The 21330-nt window shown below is 41.7% G+C and overlaps 1 protein-coding gene across 1 annotated transcript; it reads left to right on the top strand.

Annotated features, from left to right (window-relative positions):
- Positions 1 to 238: 238 nt before the first annotated feature.
- adisspb (adipose secreted signaling protein b) lies at positions 239 to 19573 on the top strand. The gene is made up of 6 exons (XM_076028268.1): positions 239 to 457; positions 2980 to 3087; positions 10815 to 10957; positions 16429 to 16567; positions 17721 to 17846; positions 19234 to 19573. The coding sequence occupies exons 2-6, from the start codon at positions 3069 to 3071 to the stop codon at positions 19332 to 19334; spliced, it is 528 nt and encodes a 175-aa protein (XP_075884383.1). The 5' UTR covers positions 239 to 457; positions 2980 to 3068; the 3' UTR covers positions 19335 to 19573.
- The last annotated feature ends 1757 nt before the right edge of the window (positions 19574 to 21330 follow it).

The following is a 21330-nucleotide window of genomic DNA, read 5'->3' as shown; positions in this document are numbered from 1 at the left end:
TTTACTATGTCTATGAAAGACCACTAGATGGGGTAGTACCCCGGAAAAAATAAAATAAAAATATAATACAACAACTGTTGTACGGTTGTAATGTTTCGTTTATCTGAATATCAAAAGCAGTATTGTGTAAAAAGAAACATTAACTTGGGAAATCACTAGCGCATATACTATAAAAGCGTTGCAGGTATAAAACAATACGAGGAGCCAACGAGGAGCAGCGGGCGAACCACGTGATCGATTGCGGAAATCGTCCAGTGCAGAGAGCGGAGGAGCAGAGGAGTGAGAACCGAGGAGAGAGCTCGACTCGGTGATGCTTACGAACAGAGTCGCTGGTGTTTTGAGACAGACGCCGTGTACCATTAACACCCATCGAGTTCTTTCACGGAGGAGACTGTGACAGTGATCTTTGCCGGTCAGGCTGCACGAGTTCCAGCTGCTGAGCAGAAGAGAGAAGAAGGTAAAGACGACCCGACACAAATGACAGCGTTTCTGTGTGTACGCTTCAACTTTTGCAAGTGCATTAGCGCGTAAATGTAGTCATTAACGAACGCGTTTTTCTTAATCTACCATAGTTTGTGTCTGATTACATTTTTTAAGCCACACAATGGCTCTGTTAAAAGATTTTGCTTGATTTTTAAATCTGAAACTATAGAGTGCATGAAAGTAAAGCGTTTGTTTCCTGATAACGAAATAAAACAGTGGTGACGGCGTTCGAAATAGAATGTAATGTGCCGTGATTAAGTAAACCGTTAGTGCTGGCTGCACGGACCTGGACCACAGGTGGTCCGGTAAGAACAGTACTGATGACGGGGATGGGCCATTCATTCCACTTTAAAATACTCACATCAACACAGTGGAACATTTGGATGGGAAAAGACGAGTTGTAATCCAAAAATGAACCATGTCAGATTGTAGTGTGGGTTCTAGATTACATTACTTCAGTTATATCGTCGAGAGACGCAACTGTGACGTAACTGATGATGAAGATTCACAGGTAGCGAGGTATCTGATTGGTTGTTCTGATGTGATTGGTCACGGTTCACTGGCACATCAATGTTATTCTTTTCTATAGAGAAAAAGTTTTTTTCTATGCTCTTTAGAGTTTGATTGCATTCAGTTGAAAGACACAGTGAATCATAAGCAATATAATATGCTTATGGTGCAGAGTATCTGAACACATAGTGCTGCAGGAACAAACATGTTTTTACATTAACAGGAGAAATTGTTAACAAAAATGTGAATGTGATTATGTATTTTGTGCTTTCGGTCATACCCTTCATGGTGTCCAGTCACTCAGAGCATACTAAAAAGGTTAAGGGCTAAATTAAGGGTTTAGAGTTTTCAGCACACTAATAATCCAAGTTGCAAACCCTACATATATAATACAAAACAAAACAAAACAAGTAAATATGCACATGGTGTTGCATTTAATCATATTTTCCTTGGAGTGACATGAAAGTGGTCTTATAAATACTGAAGACTGAAATGCACTTTCATCTGCTAAATGATATCCTTCAAAATTCAGACTCTGGTTGATCAAAGGTCAGTCTACAAAAAAACAAAACAAAACAAAAGGTTTTTTTTTTTCTGTATGCCAGCCAGAGTTCCCATGAAAGTCAATTATAAAAAAACAAAAAAACAAAACGGGCTGAAAAGACCCAGAACCATCAAGCATAAATTTAGAGTTTAGAGGAGAACGTGTTGCAACTTTTCCTCCTCATTACAACTGAATGAACAATACAATTGGTCTCCAGGTCTGATTTCAGTCATTTATTTTGTTGCAAATGTGATACGAGGAAACCAGAGATCAAATAAACCTGTGTGACCAAGGAAGTTGAGCCTTGTTTGGACCACGGTGACAACACTTGCCTAAAACACCTGTTAGCTCTTAAAAGTTTTTGCAGAGCCTCCATCCAATTAGAACTTTCTCCCCGTCAGTCGTTTTCTGATCAGAGCGGCTTGTTCAGCCACTCATAACGCCATTGACAATTTGCATTTAGAATTCACAATTGTCAGTTTTTTGTTTCATAATGCAAATCTTATGACCGACAATATATATCTCTCTTTATATATACTCTGCATTGTAGTGATGCAAAAGGATGTGCAGAACCCAAACGACTGACATATTTTGTTATTTATTGGGCAGAGCTTTCCCAGCAGCATGATTGGTTAGAGACGCCCTTCAAGCTGATTGAAACTAAGAGCCGGTTGGCATGCTTTAATAGTATTAAAGCTGGTGCCTTGGCTCTTGGAGAAACCTCTGGGGTTTCAGCAAACTTTCTTCCACTTGAGTCACCAATGTGAGTAGGACAGCTGCTGTTATAATAATGCCATTAGCTGCGATTTTGGTTTATGCGGAGGAGTCACCTGGTTACAAGCTACATGTGAAGCCACAGCTTTTCAGAAGGAGGTTGCACTCCCGGTTGCATATTTTCATTATGTGAAATCATCTAAATTAATCAATCAGATAATCAAGAAATTTCCCCTCGAGGAAAATTAAATATTAGTTAGTGTTAGTGCTGCCACTGCTGTGTATCCAACAGACTGTGCATCTTCCTTACATCAGTATTCATCCAGAGACTCTTCCATAGCTGAGATGAACACTTTCCATCTGTGCCCACGAGCGGCACCACGCCGGTTAATCCTCTTATAGCATTTTGTTGTTTTCCTTCAACTCTCACTGTTGGTTGGGAGTCGCTGGTGCTCCTGACTCGACTCTTGTGACGCTCGGGTGTTTGCCGCTCACACACAGCCTGTCCAGCAGTCACTATAGAGAAGGAAAGTTAGTTTTAAAAAAAAAAACACCCTAGAGCTGTGATTGTGTCATTATTTTTCTATTTTTGTCCTCATTCCTGTATAACCTTCCTCTTTACTTTTTCAGTGCTCCTCCCTTAATCCAATCACGGCGTATTGTTTTTCTGTCAGCCTCTCTCTACCCGGCTCTTCACATGGCTAAAAGCTTCCTCTCTGTTTTTGCAGGGTCGTTTTGAGGCCAGGCGGCAGGGCTGAAATGATTAGGCTGTGACAGTTTGTGTCCAACCCCGTCTGAGCTGGACAACTTCCGTAACATGGCTGCCGCGAAGAAAAGTGAGTTTTTTTTCAGTCTTTTTCTGTCTTTCAATCTAATCAGCATCACCTCTGTAGTTGAGTTATGGTTTTTGACAGCTCTCGAAGGCTGGGCCAGACCTTTGGGTTTACAAATTATATTTTGCAGTAAACACTCAGGCCTCAGGCTCAAGTTGGGTGTCTTGTTTTTTTCTGGTCATTGGGCTTTTAAAATTAATTGCAGCAATATGTTTGTAAGAAGAGGCAACTGAGTGACAGGAGAGACCCAACATGCCAAGTCTGGTTCCACATGGGGATTTGTTTTTTTCTCTGAATTCAGATTCAGGTATAAATTTGATCATTATAACCAAACTTGAATGTTACAAGGCAGAAGAGTGTGTTGAGCTCAGTTGTACTGCCTTCAATTATTTTTGCTTGAATTTCCTTTATTACTTCCTTATAGTACAGTTGCCTAATAATGGGCGGAATCACACCTTGCAACATCCTTACATTCTGCATTGTGAAAAAAAAAAGTATTTTGTTGAAAAACACAATAATCTGCTTTGTAAAAATTTAAACCATAGCCACTAGGGAAAGTTCATACCCCTCTTATGCCAGTAAGACTACAGGTGGTTGCACCATTATTGAACATTGGCAAGTAATACATCGTTTTTGGAAGAAATACAGAATATTTCCTGACATACTGATTTGTCATATAAACCTACTTCTCCCTTCCTCGCAATGTGGCCCTGATAGGTCCAATAATAAACATTCAGATTACAATCGTGTCAATCTTGTGTCTCTATAAATATTAGAAAACCTCTACCTCCTTTGTTCAGAAGTGTGCTAAAAATCTCTGCTCTGGAAATCTTCCCTTTGGGAGAGCAGATAATATCTTCCAGGTGAGTGACAACATCCCCAGACAGTTCTTTGTTAATTAATTAATTTAAAGCTACTCAATTGGAGTCCATGATTCATTTCAAATATCTGGTTGTAATATGGGACCATTTAAAAAATATTTCCAAATTTCTTTTTCTTTTTTTTTCTTTTTTTAAAAGTCAGAAGCAATGCATTATACAAAAGTGGAGCAAAACTTCAATGACTTCTATTTTACTACTGCAACACCTTTCACAAGCTCCCTAACCCCAAGTGCATTCAAGGTATCTGTTGTCTTTAAAGACCACTCTGTGCTCCTTTTATCTGTGTGATAAGGTCACGGAGTGAAGGACAGCACACAGGGAGCCGCTCCGTTAGCTTGAGTCGCACTAAAATGTCACAGGTAGACTGTTTTAAACCTCTGGATGTATGGTGAGAGGTAGGAATTTAGCCACAATTTGGAAGGGCCAAAGTACTGATGTTCTCAATAGGTTTTGTTAGTGTTCCATTAGAACAGTTTTGCCTTGGGCAGCGAGCGGTCTCCAAAGTGCAATGACATTTTGCCATTGGGCTGTTGGTCATGCTGCTGTGGAAAGATGTGAAAAGTAAAGAGATTTCTTGCAGACAAATTGTTAAAAAAAAAAAGAAGAAAACAAACACTTTATAACGAGTGAGTCCTGTTATGGTGGGATGAGTCCAGGAATGTACACTGATGTGAAATGTCTTTGTGTGCTGTTCTCTCACGAGCAGTGTGAGCTTTGGTTCTAAACTTTTGGTTCTAGACGCAGTCATCACACTGCATAATGTTTATAATAATAATAATAATAATAATAATGATAATACTACTACTACTACTACTACTACTACTAATAATAATAATAATAATGATGATAATTATAATAATAATAATAATAATACATCAGACTTATATTTTGCTTTTTTTGGACAGCGGGCAGCAGAGTTCTGGATGCACCGCAAAATTCCAGCAGTTTCCTGTTAACTTATGAGAGGACCATTTCAAGGTCTTACTCTATCTAAGACTCACTATTCAAGTGATTTTATTAGTTTGGCTCCCTGGGATCTCAGCCACACCACATTTGAAAAAGCCCAAGTTTTTTGTGTTTTACATTTAACAGTTTCAGTAGCACACTCAGTCGGTGCCGTTGAATCAGTATCACCATTAAATCGGTGAGAAGAACTAAAAGATATAGTTCATCTAGGCCGGATGAAGGATGACCTAGTTTCTCTGCTTTGACGCAAACCAGAGGTAGTTTGTCATTCTGCACCTTAAAAATCTTTTTCTGTCGTTCTGAGTATAGAAGGTCAGTTTGGTGAAAGAAGAATAATTCTCTTAAGAAGAAACCTCACTGAGCTCTGTATAATACAGCGGATATACCAAGAGATGGATTGAAAGAGATAGAGATTAATCGGAAAAAATAAGCCACTTTAGTGGGATGTGTGTGTGCGCGTGCATGCAAGCATGTCAGTGTGCAGCTGTGTGTGCTTGTGTTAAGACAGTGTGGCTGAATATGGGTGAGTGTGTCTCGCTGCTACGGCTTTGTCTGAAATAATCCTAGCCATCAGCGAGGCCAAAGATCCCAGTATCATGATAATGAGCCTGACACAGAGGCTTGGCCCCAGACATGTGGGTACGTCTATAAATATAAGCGTGCGTGCATATGTATGTGTAAACAAAAAACAAACAAAAAAATATATACACATATTGCAAACTCAGGACAGCAGTAGCTGCATTTCCATTACCCCTAGAATTGCGCGAAACCTAAATATTACAATAAAAAACTGGTAACGGTAACACCTGAACTTCAAAAAAACTCTCAAAAATGGCTGAAAGGTTTTGACTCTCATGACGTGGTTTTTCAGACCTATCGATATCGAGGTATATTGCAAAAGTGTCTTGGAAACACTTTTTCGCATTTATGCGTCAGTGGACGTGACGTACGGGGTCACGTGACCAATTCACTTCAAGTGAAAATGGGGCATTATGTTTGGACGGAGGAGGAAGCTGAATATTTTTTATAAGTAATCAAAGAGAAAAATATAACCACCATTCTTGAGAGCAAACAAACGTAAAACAAACAAAAGCAAGCGTGATGAGATTTTTTTTTACGAGAATTACGGATTATGCGCTTCACACCATTCAATGGAAACGCCTGCAGTTCGCAATTGTACTTGGTTGAAATTTTAGAAATATCGCTTTTATTTTGTGAAAAACTGTCATGGATACGCAGCTAGAGACAGTGGAGATGAGAAATGTGCGGGGAAGTCAGGCAGGTGTTAATTCACACATGATAGAGTGGCCAAGTAAATACATGGCAGCTGAAATGAAGATTTCTCTCCGAGGGGGAGGCAACATGGCATATGGTCCGCCAGCTAAACATCACACAGCGCCCCTTCATTAACATTCATTAGTTACTGTTGTCGTGCGTATGTGCGCATTTTACATAACGAGATCTTGGCCTTGAGACCTTGAGTGGCGGCTTAATGCCAGCTATTAAGGGAATTCCTGAGCAAAGCACAGGATGTTAGGTGCAGTTTCATTGATGGTAATATGCCACTCGATGAGTGACGAAGTGGAAGGATGTGCGGCGGAGCCAGAATGGACGTTTCTTTCCCGTGCAGCCACTCTGACAAGTGGCGGGAGGTAAACGCAGGTGTTTCCACTCAGCGATAACGGAGGAGAAGAAGCAGGTCAATCAGGAGTCGAGGTGCAGCTGCTGGAACTGCATCGACTTCAATTAGGTTTATTAACTGCACTTGAATTAACCTGCAATTTGGTGTCAGCATGGCTCCACTGAGTCAGAGGGGCTGATCAGGTTTATGGAAATTATCAGGCCACTTGTTTTTTTTTTGTTTTGAACACAAACAAATATGTCAGATGAAGAATTTTCACAAGTGAATGGGAAACATTTTGAATGTGAAAATGTTAAATACCTGCTCCTCTAATGGGCAATGCTTCAAAAACCTAAAGATAAAAATTGATTGAACAAAATAGAAAAAAGCCAAGTAGTGGGCCGTCACATTTTTATTTATTAATTTATCTATTTATTTTTAGTATTTGAACAAAATTTGCCACATTACTGCTGCAAAGACTAAAACAGCAATGCCACCGTCGACTCTCAGCCAGGCCCCCAGACTCCAAGATGGCGGCCCGCTCAATGTTCAATGTTGTTCACCCAGCGCATATGGCGAAAAAGTCACTTCGCAGTAGTGTCACTTCCCATCATGCCTCTGTAACTCACATGATCTATTTGGCCAATCAGAACGATCCTGGAGAACGTCACTTACAGACACATCAGGATCAATCAAAACGAGCTGAGACACAGCAGCACGTATGACGTTGTGACGTCACGCTGGAAATAAATTATTTTCTCGTGATTTTCCGGCTTTTATCATTTTTTTAAAACGGCTGAAAGACCATAACTGAAAAGTTTACAATAGAAAGATTTGCTATAAGTCGCGTTTCAGGTCACAAATCGGCGTGCAGCCATATTGCCAGTCCGGTATCCAGTTCTTATAATACATCCGTACTCTCACCGCCTGACTTGGTGACCTGCGGTCGTCATGGCTGCACCGTGCAGCTCCGTGATGCAGTTGTTCAGCATCTTTTGTGTAACAAGACGCACTGTGATCAAGCCCGTCTCTCAGTTTCACACAATCACAGTGTTTTCGCGGAGCTGAATGGCTTCTCTATTCATGCAAGCCTGAGCAGTGGACACATGTCTTGAATGGGTAATTTTCCCTTTCATAATTTAAACTTGTGTGAAGTGTAGAGTTGCCCTCCACCCTCCTCCGCCCTCTATACCCCCCAAAATATTCCAAACTCCAAACATACCCTTTTAACTCTGCCTGCCTGCACTAATAGAGCCGCTCATTGTATGAAAGCCTGCCATTACAGAGCGTAATCACAGTCATGGAGCTCTATTGTGTGAGTGTTGAGGTTTCACACTAAAAGCCTCTTATGGTGGCAGGACTGGTAGCCTTAAATAACAGGTCCTGACATGTGATACGATGATGAACTTGCAGCTTAAGCGCTGATCTCTTGATTCAGTCATTGGCAGAGTCTCCACTTGGAGAATGGTGTTGTTAAATGAGTGCTAGGAAAGATGATGGTACCTATATTTGTACTCTCAATAAGTGCTGTTCATAAAGAGTAGCCATACTTCACTAGTTTATATAAAGTATATATCTATTGTGGAGAACCAGATGCTCTTTTGGTAACAGAATCATATGAAGAGCATTTCCCTGACTACATAAAAAAGCACATTTGTACAATAGATTATGTATAAAATTCATTAACTAATGCACATAATAAAACTGCATTTTTATTGACATTGTGAGTTTTTTCACACCTCACCTTTTTGCAATATTGAAGTTGTTCTGTCATGAATGCATCAAAAAGAGAGGTGATAAGAATTTTTTATTTCCGCCTTGTGTTCTGCCTTTACAATCCTCGTTCTTCATCTGCAAATAAGTCTTAACAAAGCTGCTCTGCACCATCACATGAATAGTCTCTCTTTAAAGTTTGTAGCTTTATCTATTTTAACTCCATCACATGACACTGTTTGTATTACGAGGTGCTTTCCTGCCCCTTCCTCCAGTCATTTACACAGAGCTTAGGATGAAAAACAGAATATTAATAACAGACACCCTTGCCCAACCCCCAACCCTCGTTTTAACACGGAGATCCTGCACATATGGAACATTATGTAACTCCTGAACTCATTATTGTGGCCCAGATTGCTGAAAGATTTTCTAATCTCTAGTATGGCTCCAGATAAAAGTAGAATGGAACTTGGCCCAAGTGGGACAATAATGACCTGCTGTATTTGAAACCAGGACAGGTTGAGTAGAGCTTTTTGAAATAACTATGAAGTTCCACCCTGTTGTACAAACGTGTTTTAGAACCTGACTTATTCTTTGTTTTATCTTCATGACTCAATAAAAAGATGGAACGTCATTATCTTTGAGCATTGATTTCACGAATGGGAGGTTTTTTTCTATTGATGTCTCAGACAATTTTTTTTTAAATTTCAAAAGCTAAATATGCCGTCGCTATTGGCAAAATCTCCAGGGTAGATGTGAGATTGTTGCCAGATTTGGTTTCTTTCATGCAGATGGCACCAGTTTCACCTGGCAAAGAAGTCTGTTTTTAAGAAGATTTGACTTGAAGGAGGCGTCATCAGTCGAGTACGTAGGGGAAAACGAGCCTCTGCCATTAATTTTTAGGTTGAACAAGATTCCAATGTTCTTGCTGCTTGCTTCTCTGGCAAAACTTAACAGAATGAAATCTTTGTGGATTCAAACCGCAAGCCAAGGACTTCTTATTAATTTTTTAGTAGCAGCTAAAGAGTGAAAAAAGCGACCAAGGTTCAGCAGGCGGCCACTCGATTCAAGTGATTACATATATAATTTTGACATCCCTTGATAATCTGGTGACAGGAATGTATCATGCACCTAAAGGCCAACATCTCACACACACATACTTGTATACTTCCGGGTATTTCAAGCCTAAAATAAATGATGACTGAGTCCTAATGGGAACCACCCCCCTACTGTTGTCCTTACTCTTAAACTGTTATGAGCAGTTTCAGTCTAGCACAAAAGACAAGATATTTTTGTACTATTTATTTTTATCGTCTTCTTTCATGTGCTAAGTGCTAGCTGCAATCAAGTTCAAACATTTGTTGCATAGAAGGATTTTCTTTTTGCTTGTTTGTTTTTTATGGTGCTTAGGAGTTATTTGGAGAGCAAACTCTCTGTAGATGACCCTGAAAGTAACAGTGTGTCTGTTCAGGGCAATGATAAATATTTGTCTGCCTCTGTGTCATTGGAGAAGCCTGCAGCCATCAGGGAGCTAAATGCTGTGTGTTTGGATTGTAAGCTAAAACTATTTTACTGCGTTATTTCTACAGCGTGTTCCCATGGAGACGGACATAGAGCCCTTTGTAAGGACGGGATGTTCAAAACGTGTATTTTCCAGATGTCTTTGACAAGCTGCGCTGGATCGACGAGGCTTGGACTGTGTTTGACACTCCGCTAACAGGGAGAGCTATCTTCTCTTTACTCGAGAGGTAGAAATGTGGCGAGAAAGATGGTGATACACGGTAGAGGTTTGCAATACTGCATATTTTGGTATCGTCCAATACGAAGGATATACATCACCAATACGTATTCTGCTACTGATACTTTTTAATATCTAAATTTGATACTTTATCAGACTTGAGCTTTTTAGTGTTTTTTTTGCTTTTTCTTTGGAATTATTTTGTTTAAACCTCGGACAGAATATTTTTGACAACATTGTATTAACATGACAAACAGAAACAGTAGAAAAAGAAAACAAATTTATGCACATTGTTTTCTCGAATAAACAAAATTATCATTTGAGAGCTTATTAAGACAAAATTAAAACAAAAATTGAGGTAGAAACTACAATGACAAAATAAAATACAATCCTGTAAATTTCCCAGAATAAAGTATTATTTTATTCTAAATAACACTTTTCAATGTAATAAATGTATCATATAAAGGTCCTGGCATAATATACAGTTTCTGTGTTCCGCGCTGAGACAGAAGCGGCGAGTTTGACGAAATCACAGCAGTGCAAACGACGACGAAACTGAAACTAAAGCATTGATCTCAACACATTAGTATCGATCCAGTACTGATACCAATTAGGGATTGATTCTATCAATATTTTTGGATCGATGTGCACACTTCTAATACAGGCTCCGACCTCAGCAGTGTCTGTTTCCTCAGGTTAAGTGCTCAGTTACACCCTCCATTGTGCCACCAACAGTAGCTGAATGCTGCCTTGCAACGCAGCCAGTGTTTGTCCACCTGTCTGACCCCTCGCTGACCTCTCTGCCCTCCAGGCTGTGCAAAGGTGGGAGGCGTGCGTTTTTCCGAAGAGCCGCCGGCCAGCGCTGGACCGTCGTCGCACGTTCACTTTGAGGAGAAGCTGCACGACTCTGTTGTCATGGTGACGCCAGAAGACGACGGCAACTTCATGGTGAAGGTGTGTGTGCGTACCCACGGCATCCAACCCAGTTTTACTTTCATCTTGATCCTGCCTCTTTGGTACTTTGTATCAGATTTCTATCGTGTGGAATCTGTGTTGTTCACGTCGACTCTGACTGTCAGGTAATCCGCCCTTGCTCTTTGGTCATCTGTTTTGTCCCAAAAAATATTTTCTTGTACTCCGGCGACCTCGCTTCAATCCCCTGCCTCTGTTTATCTTGGATCTGGCTGATCCAGCAGCAGCTCTGCCAACGTGAGCGCAGCCCTGAACACTGTGGGTTTAAACCGGTCTGCCCCCCAGACTCGGATTGAGATCGTTCATAATTTGTCACCTTCTTTGTTTTCCATTCCTGTCCATTGCAGCAAATCAACATACAAATCAATGTATCAACTGGTGAAGCGCTTGAGTATAAGAAGACCAGACCGCTGCTCCTGTGCCTGCTGGCTGGCTGGCTGAAAGAGATCCAGTGCACCAAAGGGGACTTGGATGGTTTCACTAATTGCACTAAAGACGCTATCTGCAGAACATGTTGAGAATAAAGCCCGCAATAAAATATCCATCACACTGGAATGGCAATATTGGATTTTTTTTTTTAAATTATTAGTTCTCTGCTGCTGCCAAACCTCCTGAGAGCCGGAGGAGCTGAACAGTGCCAACAGAAAATTGTTTCAGCCATATCGACATGATGACTCTCACATGTTAAACCGGTTGGCAGACAGGAGTCTGCCTGGTGTGTGTTTTGATAGTTGGTTGATTTCCCCTCTGCTTTGTTTTTGCAGCTGCTGATAAAAGCATGCTGAGCAATAATTTAAATGTAAAGGACTGGTCTTATGATTTATCCCATTGTAGTGGTTGGCAAACGTATTTTGAGAGGCTTTTTGTTTTTAAAAATAATTCTGCCTGCAGGTGGAGTGAAGGTTGGCTAATCTTTCACAGAGCTTGTCTTTGTTCCCCTCTTTTCTCCTTTATTCCAACGTCACTGATCAAGTCCAGCCTTTATATCGTAATATCCTACATTGTAGACAAGTTTGCCTTTTTTCAGGTTGGAAATTTAAGTGCATTTGCTTTGCATGATGTGATTTCTTCCTTAATTTAACCCATTCTGAAGTTGTTTTTTTCACGTCAGCTTTCCTCTCCAGTTCCTTCTCATGTGTCGTCAGAAGCCCAAAGGGAGAATGTCTCATCTCTCACTGTAACTGAGCCTCTCAGTGTGCACATCAATTTGCATAAAAGCTCAGTGTGTGCACATGTAGATGGGCTACAAACACTTAATGGTTCGAGAACTGCGTTTCCCCGAAGCCCTTTAAGAGAGCTGCAGAGTGCCACTGCAGCGCCGCGGCACATCACTATGTTGAGTGGAGTTGATGGGGGGGGGGGCAGTGGTGTGTGTGTGTGTTTCTATGGAAATGGACAAGGGTCCTCGTTGACGGTAAGGTGGGTGTGTGTGTGTGTGTGTGGGATGGCAGCGGTATGTGCACAACAGCCGCACCAGCAGCATCTGTCAAGACGGCGTTTGGTCTGTTGCAGACACAAGACAGGATTGTTGCCTGTGTTTTGGCCTGTGTGTGCGTTCGTGCGTGCATGCGTGCTTGTTAGGATGCATGGCAGCAACTGATGCATCCAATGTCAATTTCAAAAATACACCGTGTTTCTATTCTCTACTGTGGTACTTATTTAGACGGGACAGTGCATATTAATAAAGACTGAGTACATGAGTGCTCACTGTAAATACTGCTGCTAAATTTCATCCGCAGTCCCCAAAACAATACAACAATTAACATAAAAAGTACAACAATATCATACAACAATTGACGTAAAAACAATTCACATAAAAAGTCCATGAACACCCACAAATCCATAAACAGTCATACATAATAACTATACCTACATTCTTGCACAATTTCATGGAATCCATCCCCTCTGTCATGGAGCGAAGGCAGCGTGAAGCCTGGACAAGTCGCCAGTTCCTCGCAGGGCCAAAAAGCTCACCAAACCAAACACCAAAGAACCGTCTGACAGTTTTAAATACCTTGGCCTTACACTCGACAATAACCTCAACTTTGACCAACACACATCCAACATTCAAAAGAGAAGTCATCATCTGCCATGCGTAAACTTAATGGAATCCACGTTGCATCCCATCTCCTCCTACGACTGTATAGAAGCATCATCCAGCCCATCCTGCTATATTGTTTCACCTGCTTTTTTCAACAACATTTCAGTCAAGAACCGCTCCAAACTCACACCTATAACCAATAAGGCCAGGAAGATAATCGGTCTCCCCACACCCCACTCGAGACATAAACACAAAGGCCATTGCACACATCGCGTCCTCAATTGAACAGGACATCACCCACCCTCTCAACCACCACCTCATCCCATGACCCTCTGAACACAGATACAGGACTATGTGGTGCAGGAGGGCTGGCCTAGCCAGGAGCCTAAGAGAAGGAGCCAAACCATCGATTATCCAAGAAGCACCTCAGTACGTCCTCATAAAACACTGTATTTATTCAGCCCTCAGAGATGCTTGATTTTTGTCCCCTGTTTAAACTGAGACCTTGCTAACCTCCTGGACTGGAAGGAACGCCTTAGTGTCGGTGTTGTCACTAACACAGGAGACCTGTCGCTGCCCTTTGTGACATCATATCACAGGTTCTGATATCCAGAACTGAATGTTTTCGTGCACGACGCAAAGGAAGGAAAGGACTTTTACTGACAGACGTGAAGACACAGATTCACAGTCACAGAGAACAGTAACTGCGACATCAAATTGCCTGCTTGCACATCCACAAGTATGAAGTGACGGATGACCAAACGAAAGGCTGCAAAGCCAGTTCCAAATGGTGTTTGCATGTTTTCTTTGCTCATAAGACACCAAAGTGCGAACGAGGAAGCTATTAATAACCTGACAAGCGAATAAGCAGCCGAAAGACTGAAGGACTCCTCAAGGACTCCTGTTGGTTTGCCCTGCACCGGGAAGAGCTTTGAATTTTCTGGACAGTCTGAAGGACGTGTTCGGTGTGTGCTTTAAGCACAACACACAGGGGAGGCGAGAGCTGGAGCTCTGCAGCTCTGGGTCCAGCAGTACGTGCAGGGGAGGGCAGAAAAAAAAGAATAGAAAAGAGAAGAATAAAGGCTTTTGCGGCTTTTATGTGTCCGTCCCTCAACACGCTGAGCGATGCTGGCTGGAGGCTCAGTCGATGGGCCAGATATGGACAGAAAAACTGAGGTTCAGCAAATCAGGTTTTCAGAGGGGAAGCCGTGCGCTACTCCACAGCTCTTTTGTGTTTCACAATGATTTTGCACAGTTTCGCACACTTGCCAGGATCTCTGCAAGTGTCGCCATTGATTGTAATCACAATAATTTGTGTGACTCAGAGTAGGACGAGTTATGTTTCTGAGCCTTTGTCAGGCAGTTGATACACGCTGTCGCCCATTACTGCGCGAGTTGGAATGATGTGTGTGATGTTTTCAATTCGTCCTCGTTTCCTGTCTTCCAAAGATACGTTTGCAGCCGCTTCGTTCATTCCCCAAAGAGCAACATCACTTCATCTTCTTCTTCGAGTGACGTCCGGAGCAGGACTGCCATTAATCTTGCTAGTAATGGTGACTTTATTGTGCCGCAAGTTTATGAAATGCGTGGTGCTCGTCTTCGGGCCGCAGAAAGAATCGCATCCTTGTCTTGGATGAATCACTGAGTCGTTTGTCTCTCTGGGTTGGAGTTCATCTGTGGACGTCGCACGTCAGTGAGCGTTCTCGGGATGTTTTGACATTGCAACAGCCGAAACGTTTTTCATCACTTTTAGCTTGTAATGTGGTTTTCCTTCGAGCATTCTGAACCCTCTTTACTTCCCAAAACATTTGCAGCGTGGCATAAAAAGAAACGGTCATCGCTGGTTCATAGTGTGTGGACAGGCGTGGGTCGATGCTGATTTTCCTCTTCTCTCTCTTTCTCTCTCTTTCTCTCTGCAGCTCTTCCTCTCCTCTAATGCCGTTTGCAGCCTCTGCTTCCAGCAGCGGGAGTCGTGCAGGGTCTCGAGCCGCCGTTTGCAGCTCTAGCTGGAGGCGCTCTCGGCTTTATCTCCTCTCGCCTGCTCTTCCCTGCAGTCCCTCTCATTCTCTTGCTCCCTCTTCTATTGTGTTCTCTCTCTACCTGTCCCCACTGTGAGGCTCTCCAGACTCTCCCATTCCCTCCTGTTTTTTTTCCCTCTTTTCTCTCTTTGTGTAAATGAGGCCACTACCTTCATATCACTTCACTCTCTTCTCTCCCGTCTCTTTAGTTTTCTTTTTGCCTGTTTTATTGTTGACTCTGTTTTTGTGCAAGGGATGATGAAATAGAAATGACCATCATCTGAGACATGATCATCTTAGATCATGTCTAAGATGATAGTTTTTGGTTTCTCACATGTTCAAGTTGTTAAGTGATTTACGGTTAACAGTGGTTTGTCTTTAATTATGCTGCACCTGATTTATTTAGAAATTTAATCGCCATCTTATTCATCCATTCATTCCTCCTGCACTCAGGGTCATGAGGGTTTGCTGGAGTCTTCCCCAGCGCTCTGACCATCTCATTTATCGTGAACATTTGATGGCTGAAAGAGATGAACACCATTTGTCATTTATTGGCCGGGGGCTGGGGGGGTGGATAACGTTGCGGGTGGGGGGTGGGGTTGGGGGAATACAGGGTGTCCCAAAATATTTGAAATCATTTCGCAGGCCAATCATTTTGGCAATTCTTGTTGAAATAACCTCAAATTTTCACAGAGTGTATAGAAACAGATCAAGGTCATGAATGTTTTTTTTTTGTTCTGTTTTCAGCTTGAGTAATGCTGTTCACTCCCAAAGACGAGTCATTTTGCGTCTTGGAATATGCTCGCACACAGTCACCCAGTTGTGGCACGGCACACACAGGCAGTGCACATATTGAACACTTATGAAATTGGACCCAGAATAAACTTATGATGTTCAATACCTAAACTGTTCAATTTCATTGAGCTAGACTGAATAGTTTTCAAGATAATTGCTTTTAAAATTATGTCAAATCTTTTGGGACACTGTGTATTGTCAAAGGAAGAAGATGCAGCATTTAATTCCAGGGTTTTTTATATCATGTTTTTATTTTTATTCTATAGGAGATGAAGTGTTCATTCCTGACTGTCCACATACACCTAAAGCAGACTGTTGCACTAACCAGTACAAACACTGCAGATCATGTGATTTAAAAAGTCCAAAGCACACTTTCACAATTTTTTACTCAATATATTTTTTTCTTTTTTCTTTCTTTTTTTCAAAACCGTGTGTTTTGCACGCTGCTTCACTTGGTTTGTCAGAGCAGTGAATTGACTTCAGAGAGGCTGAAAATCCTGAAATTAAAAGGCAAATCTATTGTTACAGGTCTTGGAGTGAAATGACTCCTCTCTGTTCCCAGACAGAAAAGATTTCTCACAGTCTTTTCCTCCCTGTAGGTCGGCTTCCTGAAGACGCAGCACCGCTATGAAATCGTCTTCACCCTGCCTGAGGTCCCGGCTCTGGGGAAAGATGCGTGTCCAGCACCGGTGCCCAGTCCCCACCTTCGGATCACTGATATCACACCAGCACCAGAGGGCAAGTGATGGTTATAAGATGGTTTGGGTGGAAAAGTGCAAATGATTTTCTAATGACTTGTAATGTTTGATTAGCGACACTTTCCGTCCTCATTCTAACCTCAGCCCCTCACCCTGGAATATTGGCCCAGTCTCAGTTCCAGTTTGTCGGCCAACTGCTCATGTGATATGAACTCAGCCCCTACGTGTGCCAACAGACTGTATGTGCGTAACTTGGCAGGGACAACTGTCAGAGTTCCAGCTGGCGGAGAAGCTGTCTTCTCAGTGCGTAGAGTTGACACACGATGCTCTCCGCACTGACCTATGAAGCAGCTTCATGTCTTTGGAGTCTTTGGCCTTTGAATCCTCTTCGGTCCAGCTCGTGAATGAAAACGTCGCACGGCAACGGGAGAACAGATTCAAACACTCTAATTGCTTCAATCTTCTCCTGAGTCATGGGTCAGGGTGTGCACAGAAGAAAAAAAACATCCTTTACTTCCTTTGGTTCTGTAGCAGGTGAAAGAATCTTCATATGTGCAATCAATTAATGGCCAATCTAGCCACTGCAACACACTCAAGGAGCTGTTAGAAGTTGTCAGAAGTCTAACAGCTCCATTTTATGAGTGGATCCATTTTAGCCGGATGATCCACTATTAGTCCACTGAAACGGGGTTTGCAAATTGCTTTCATTGAGTTTATTTTCACTTTGCACACAGTCCACGAGCACCGTGTGTTATTGTCCGCTATTGTTTGCGGTTTGTTGAAGTGAAGGTTAATGGGAAGACTGTGGGCTGATCATTAGTAGCCCGACGTGGTTGTTGTGGTGAGTGGTTGTCTGCACCTCACGGCGGCTCAGTTTGCCAGGCAGAGCGGAGGAGGGAGAGGGGTTTAGAGCTGTGACATCAGCGTTTCCAAAAATGATGGGTTTCTGCGTTTACACGAAGCCGGGCAAAGTGGCGTTTTTCAAACTGATGCACCACGAGGAGCGTTTTAGAAAATGTGCGTTTTCAGAGAAACCCCGTCTTCGTGTAAACGGGCCCTTAAAGTCAGTGCCCACCTATCCACCTCACCACTGCTTACCTTTCAATCCGATCCTCTTGTGAAACAGAGAATCCAAAACATTTGCCTTGTTAAAGGAGAAGCCTGCTGTTTGTTCTGCCCCCCCCACCCACCAGGAGGCCTCCAGGTGACGTGCGAATACATGGCCCAGCAGGAGGGGGTGCTGTGCGAGGAGGTGCTGCTGCTGAGCGAGAGCAACGATGACGTCTGCGTCAAGGTCAAAGTTCACGCCAGAGTCATGGGTAAGGTTCATGAACATGTGCAACTCACTCTGGATGGCCTAAAGTGTCATATTTTGTTTTTCTGCGATGGGCTGAAAAGGATATTTTCCTTTTGCGCTGCTGCCCTCTTGTGGTTTTTCTTGTTCCTTGACGTTTTTTTTTTTTATTGCAGCATCATTTAAGATTGTTGATAAAGTTCTCAGAAAAGCACACAATAGTAATGTTTTCTTTTAATTAACCTCAGAACTGTGCATATAATAATTTTGCTGAATGACAGAGGACCTTTTTGTTTGTCTTTTTGTATTTTCTAAAATGATATTGCTATGATGATGATATTGAAATGCTATTAGAACTCCGCCTTGATTATCTTCACTTATCAGCAGCAGCACAAACAGTGATTTAGAGGCTTACGCCAGTGTCAGCAGATGGAGAATTAGGTCAAGGGGGCATGTGTGCGTTTCTCCCTGTGCTGCTGGAGTATATATAGCAAGAGCAGTGTTTACGTTTTTTTCCCCCTCCCTGTCTTCTTCCATATGTGCTGCAGGCTGACTGGTGGTTGTGTTGCTATGTGTTTATTTTTATCCACGCAGCGTAACCTGAACATCTGTCCACATGTACACTGTGTAATTGACGACCAGCTCAACGGATTAAACTCTGACTTTGCCGTCAGTCGTGGCTGCACCGCTGCATTTAGATCAGTAGCTAAATGACTGAAGCAGGGCCACGATGTAAATCTGTTGATGTGTACGTTGCATCGATGACGACTAGTTATTATTTATTTTTTTTAATCTGGGGATTTTCAGGGGAAAGGTAACATTGTTTATGGAATTTCACTTGTCATTAACAAACAGATGTTTATAATGTTCAGTGTGGAAGTGCTTTGAAAATGAATGTAAATTTAAAATAAAAACCTGAACAATGTTGTAGAGTAAGGATATTATTCACTGCACTGATATTAAGATTATTTACAAAAAAAACCCTCAAGATCCTCAAATCTGAAATGGAACGATTCAGTTTTTCGATCCTCTGCTGCCTAGCTCTGCACCTTGTGACCCAGTTGGTTACACAGGTGGCTTTGCAATTCTCTGCACTTAATCATCAACCCATAACTACTGGTTAATAACTGAAAAGGCCTCAGGTATCATAATATGTATTTACAAATATGTAGGGGCAAACTGCAGAAGTTACAGGAGTGAGTGAGTGAGTCCTTCTTTTTGTTACAGACATTTAAAAAAAAAGATTCAGACTCATTGCTGCCATGATAATTAAAGTTCTGAAGAAGAATACTATGACATGCAGGCAGACAGACTGACACACGAGTGTTAACCACACCTTATGTTCATGAAACACAAGGTTTTAACCTGATTATCATTTCATTCATTTAATTTCATTTATTTTGTCTTTGCAGACCGTCACCACGGCACCCCCATGCTGCTTGAAGGTGTCCGTTGCATTGGCGTGGAGTTGGAGTACGACTCTGAACAGAGTGACTGGCAAGGATTTGACTGAAGTTCAACCTCCTCATGGCCAGTTTCTATCACATTAAATAGCTTGACACACAGACATCAGTTTATCATTAGAATTACGTGTGAACACAAACTAGTTCATGTCTTCATATCAATCTATCTGCCTCGTTTTCAACATTGGTCTATACAGCATATCCGCGAAAACGTATCTACTGTAATTGCCCTCCCTGGCCTCTAGACGGCAGCATTGCTCCATATGAGCATCGCCTTCTCCTCCCTTCTCCTTTTCTCTTTTTTCCCCCACGTATCTTGTTTTAAGAATAAATCCGGACAGGATATGAACTATCTATGAACTATCTATGAACTATGAACTAATGAAATCGGTGTAATGTGAGGAAGTGATCCAGGTCTCTGGGTGTGTTGCACTAGAACGTCAAAACGCCCAACTGATGTGAATGGTGCGGCTTTGAGAGAGAGCATGCAATACTCTCACAAAACCATGGCGGGGCGCTGCAGACCACTGTTTGCAGTGCGACTTCACCGCTGCCATCTGAGGGCAGTTTGTCAAATCTTCGGTTTGGAAAATTCTAACTTGAAAGAAAAAGAAAAAAAAAGTCATATACTTTATAAGTCACAATGTTATTTTCTGTTTCGTGGCAACAACTACTGAAGATTCCCACAAAGCCCAACCCAACCCTATACATTCATTCATTCATTCATTCATTCATCTTCTATACCCGCTTATTCCTCTTCAGGGTCACGGGGATAGGCTCCAACCCTATACATGTGAACATGTTTTATTCTGTACATTTTCTCCTTCTGTGAACTGATATTTGGGGGCAGCCGTCTAAAAAGTGTTTTGTCTCTATGATTATAAGGAACTTTAAGCCGCTAAGTGCCTTTGGTCAACACCGCACTGTCCTGCTTCTCTGCCATTTTACAAGTTGATGTGATGTTTTGTTTTCGTCTCCTGTAATTCCAGCGTTACACTTCCAATTGTCGCCAGTCAATAAAAATCTTAAAAATTAAAAGTTAATCTTAAAATTAAAGTTATCCAGTGGTCCACCTTGAAGAAATACTTTCTTTACATGTGTACTTCAGAGAGCAAGTGCCACCAAGGTGCTTGCACCAACCCCTGCATTTCTTTTTCTTAAGTGGTGATATTTGTTTTTACTCAGTGTTTTCTCTTGTCTCGAGACCTCCATTGAAAACAGTGAAGCCTTAAAGAAAATGATTCACTTCGTTCATCAACCATTGTTGTGCAGACAACGCAGGTTTATTGCGTGGTTCAGGTCAGGGCCTGGCTTTCATCCTTCTCTGTGTCAGACGGAAGCGCTCAATAGTTTACTGTGTTGAGAATGTAGCAGTGTGTTGGTTTGTTCCTCTGCCCCCTCTGCCCCCCCTGGTGCGTGCGATTTGTAATTTTTTTTCTTTCAATGTGAACAATGAATAAAGGTGTGTGTTGCCTGTTGTTTTTTTGTTTTTTTTCTCTTTCTGTCAGTTCGCTGCACGAACACTAGGTGGCGAGCGATAGCGCCGCAACAGTAAAAGATATCTCGTGTTTCCTCAGAAGAGATGCGTTCATGTCTTGGTTTATTTTATGAAAATCTGTTTAAGTGGGGCAGGAATGTCGGTTCGTTGTTGTTTTTGTTTTTTTTTTTGTTTTTTTTTTAATGAAAGTTAACAGGCATTGATAGAGAATAAAGTTTCGATAAGGAATAAAGATTCAATCTGCTTGTCACATGCAACAAGTAGTCGACGTGATGAAGACCTATTTATTTCCGCCATTCTACCAGATCTGCCTGATTCCTATACTGAAGTAAATAAAGTTAGGTCACTAATTTAAATAAGAAAGATAGATCGAAGAAAATAAAGTCGACGACATTGACTCAAAATGTGCAATTCTTGCATTTAAATTTTTTTTCATTGTTTTTCTTTTCTATTTTCGACCCCAAAGCTTATTTGCTTGATTGTTATATTATATTATATTATATTATTTACAAAATGATGTTTAGCTTATCCAACTGGCTGTTTATTTT

This window comes from Nelusetta ayraudi, unplaced genomic scaffold (genome assembly GCF_046127955.1).
Source record: "Nelusetta ayraudi isolate G7.1 ecotype Tasmania unplaced genomic scaffold, CSIRO-AGI_Nayr_v1 ptg000022l, whole genome shotgun sequence".
Taxonomy (NCBI): Eukaryota; Metazoa; Chordata; class Actinopteri; order Tetraodontiformes; family Monacanthidae; genus Nelusetta; species Nelusetta ayraudi.
Note: the sequence above shows the minus strand (reverse complement) of the source record. Positions and strands in the feature narration are given on the sequence as shown.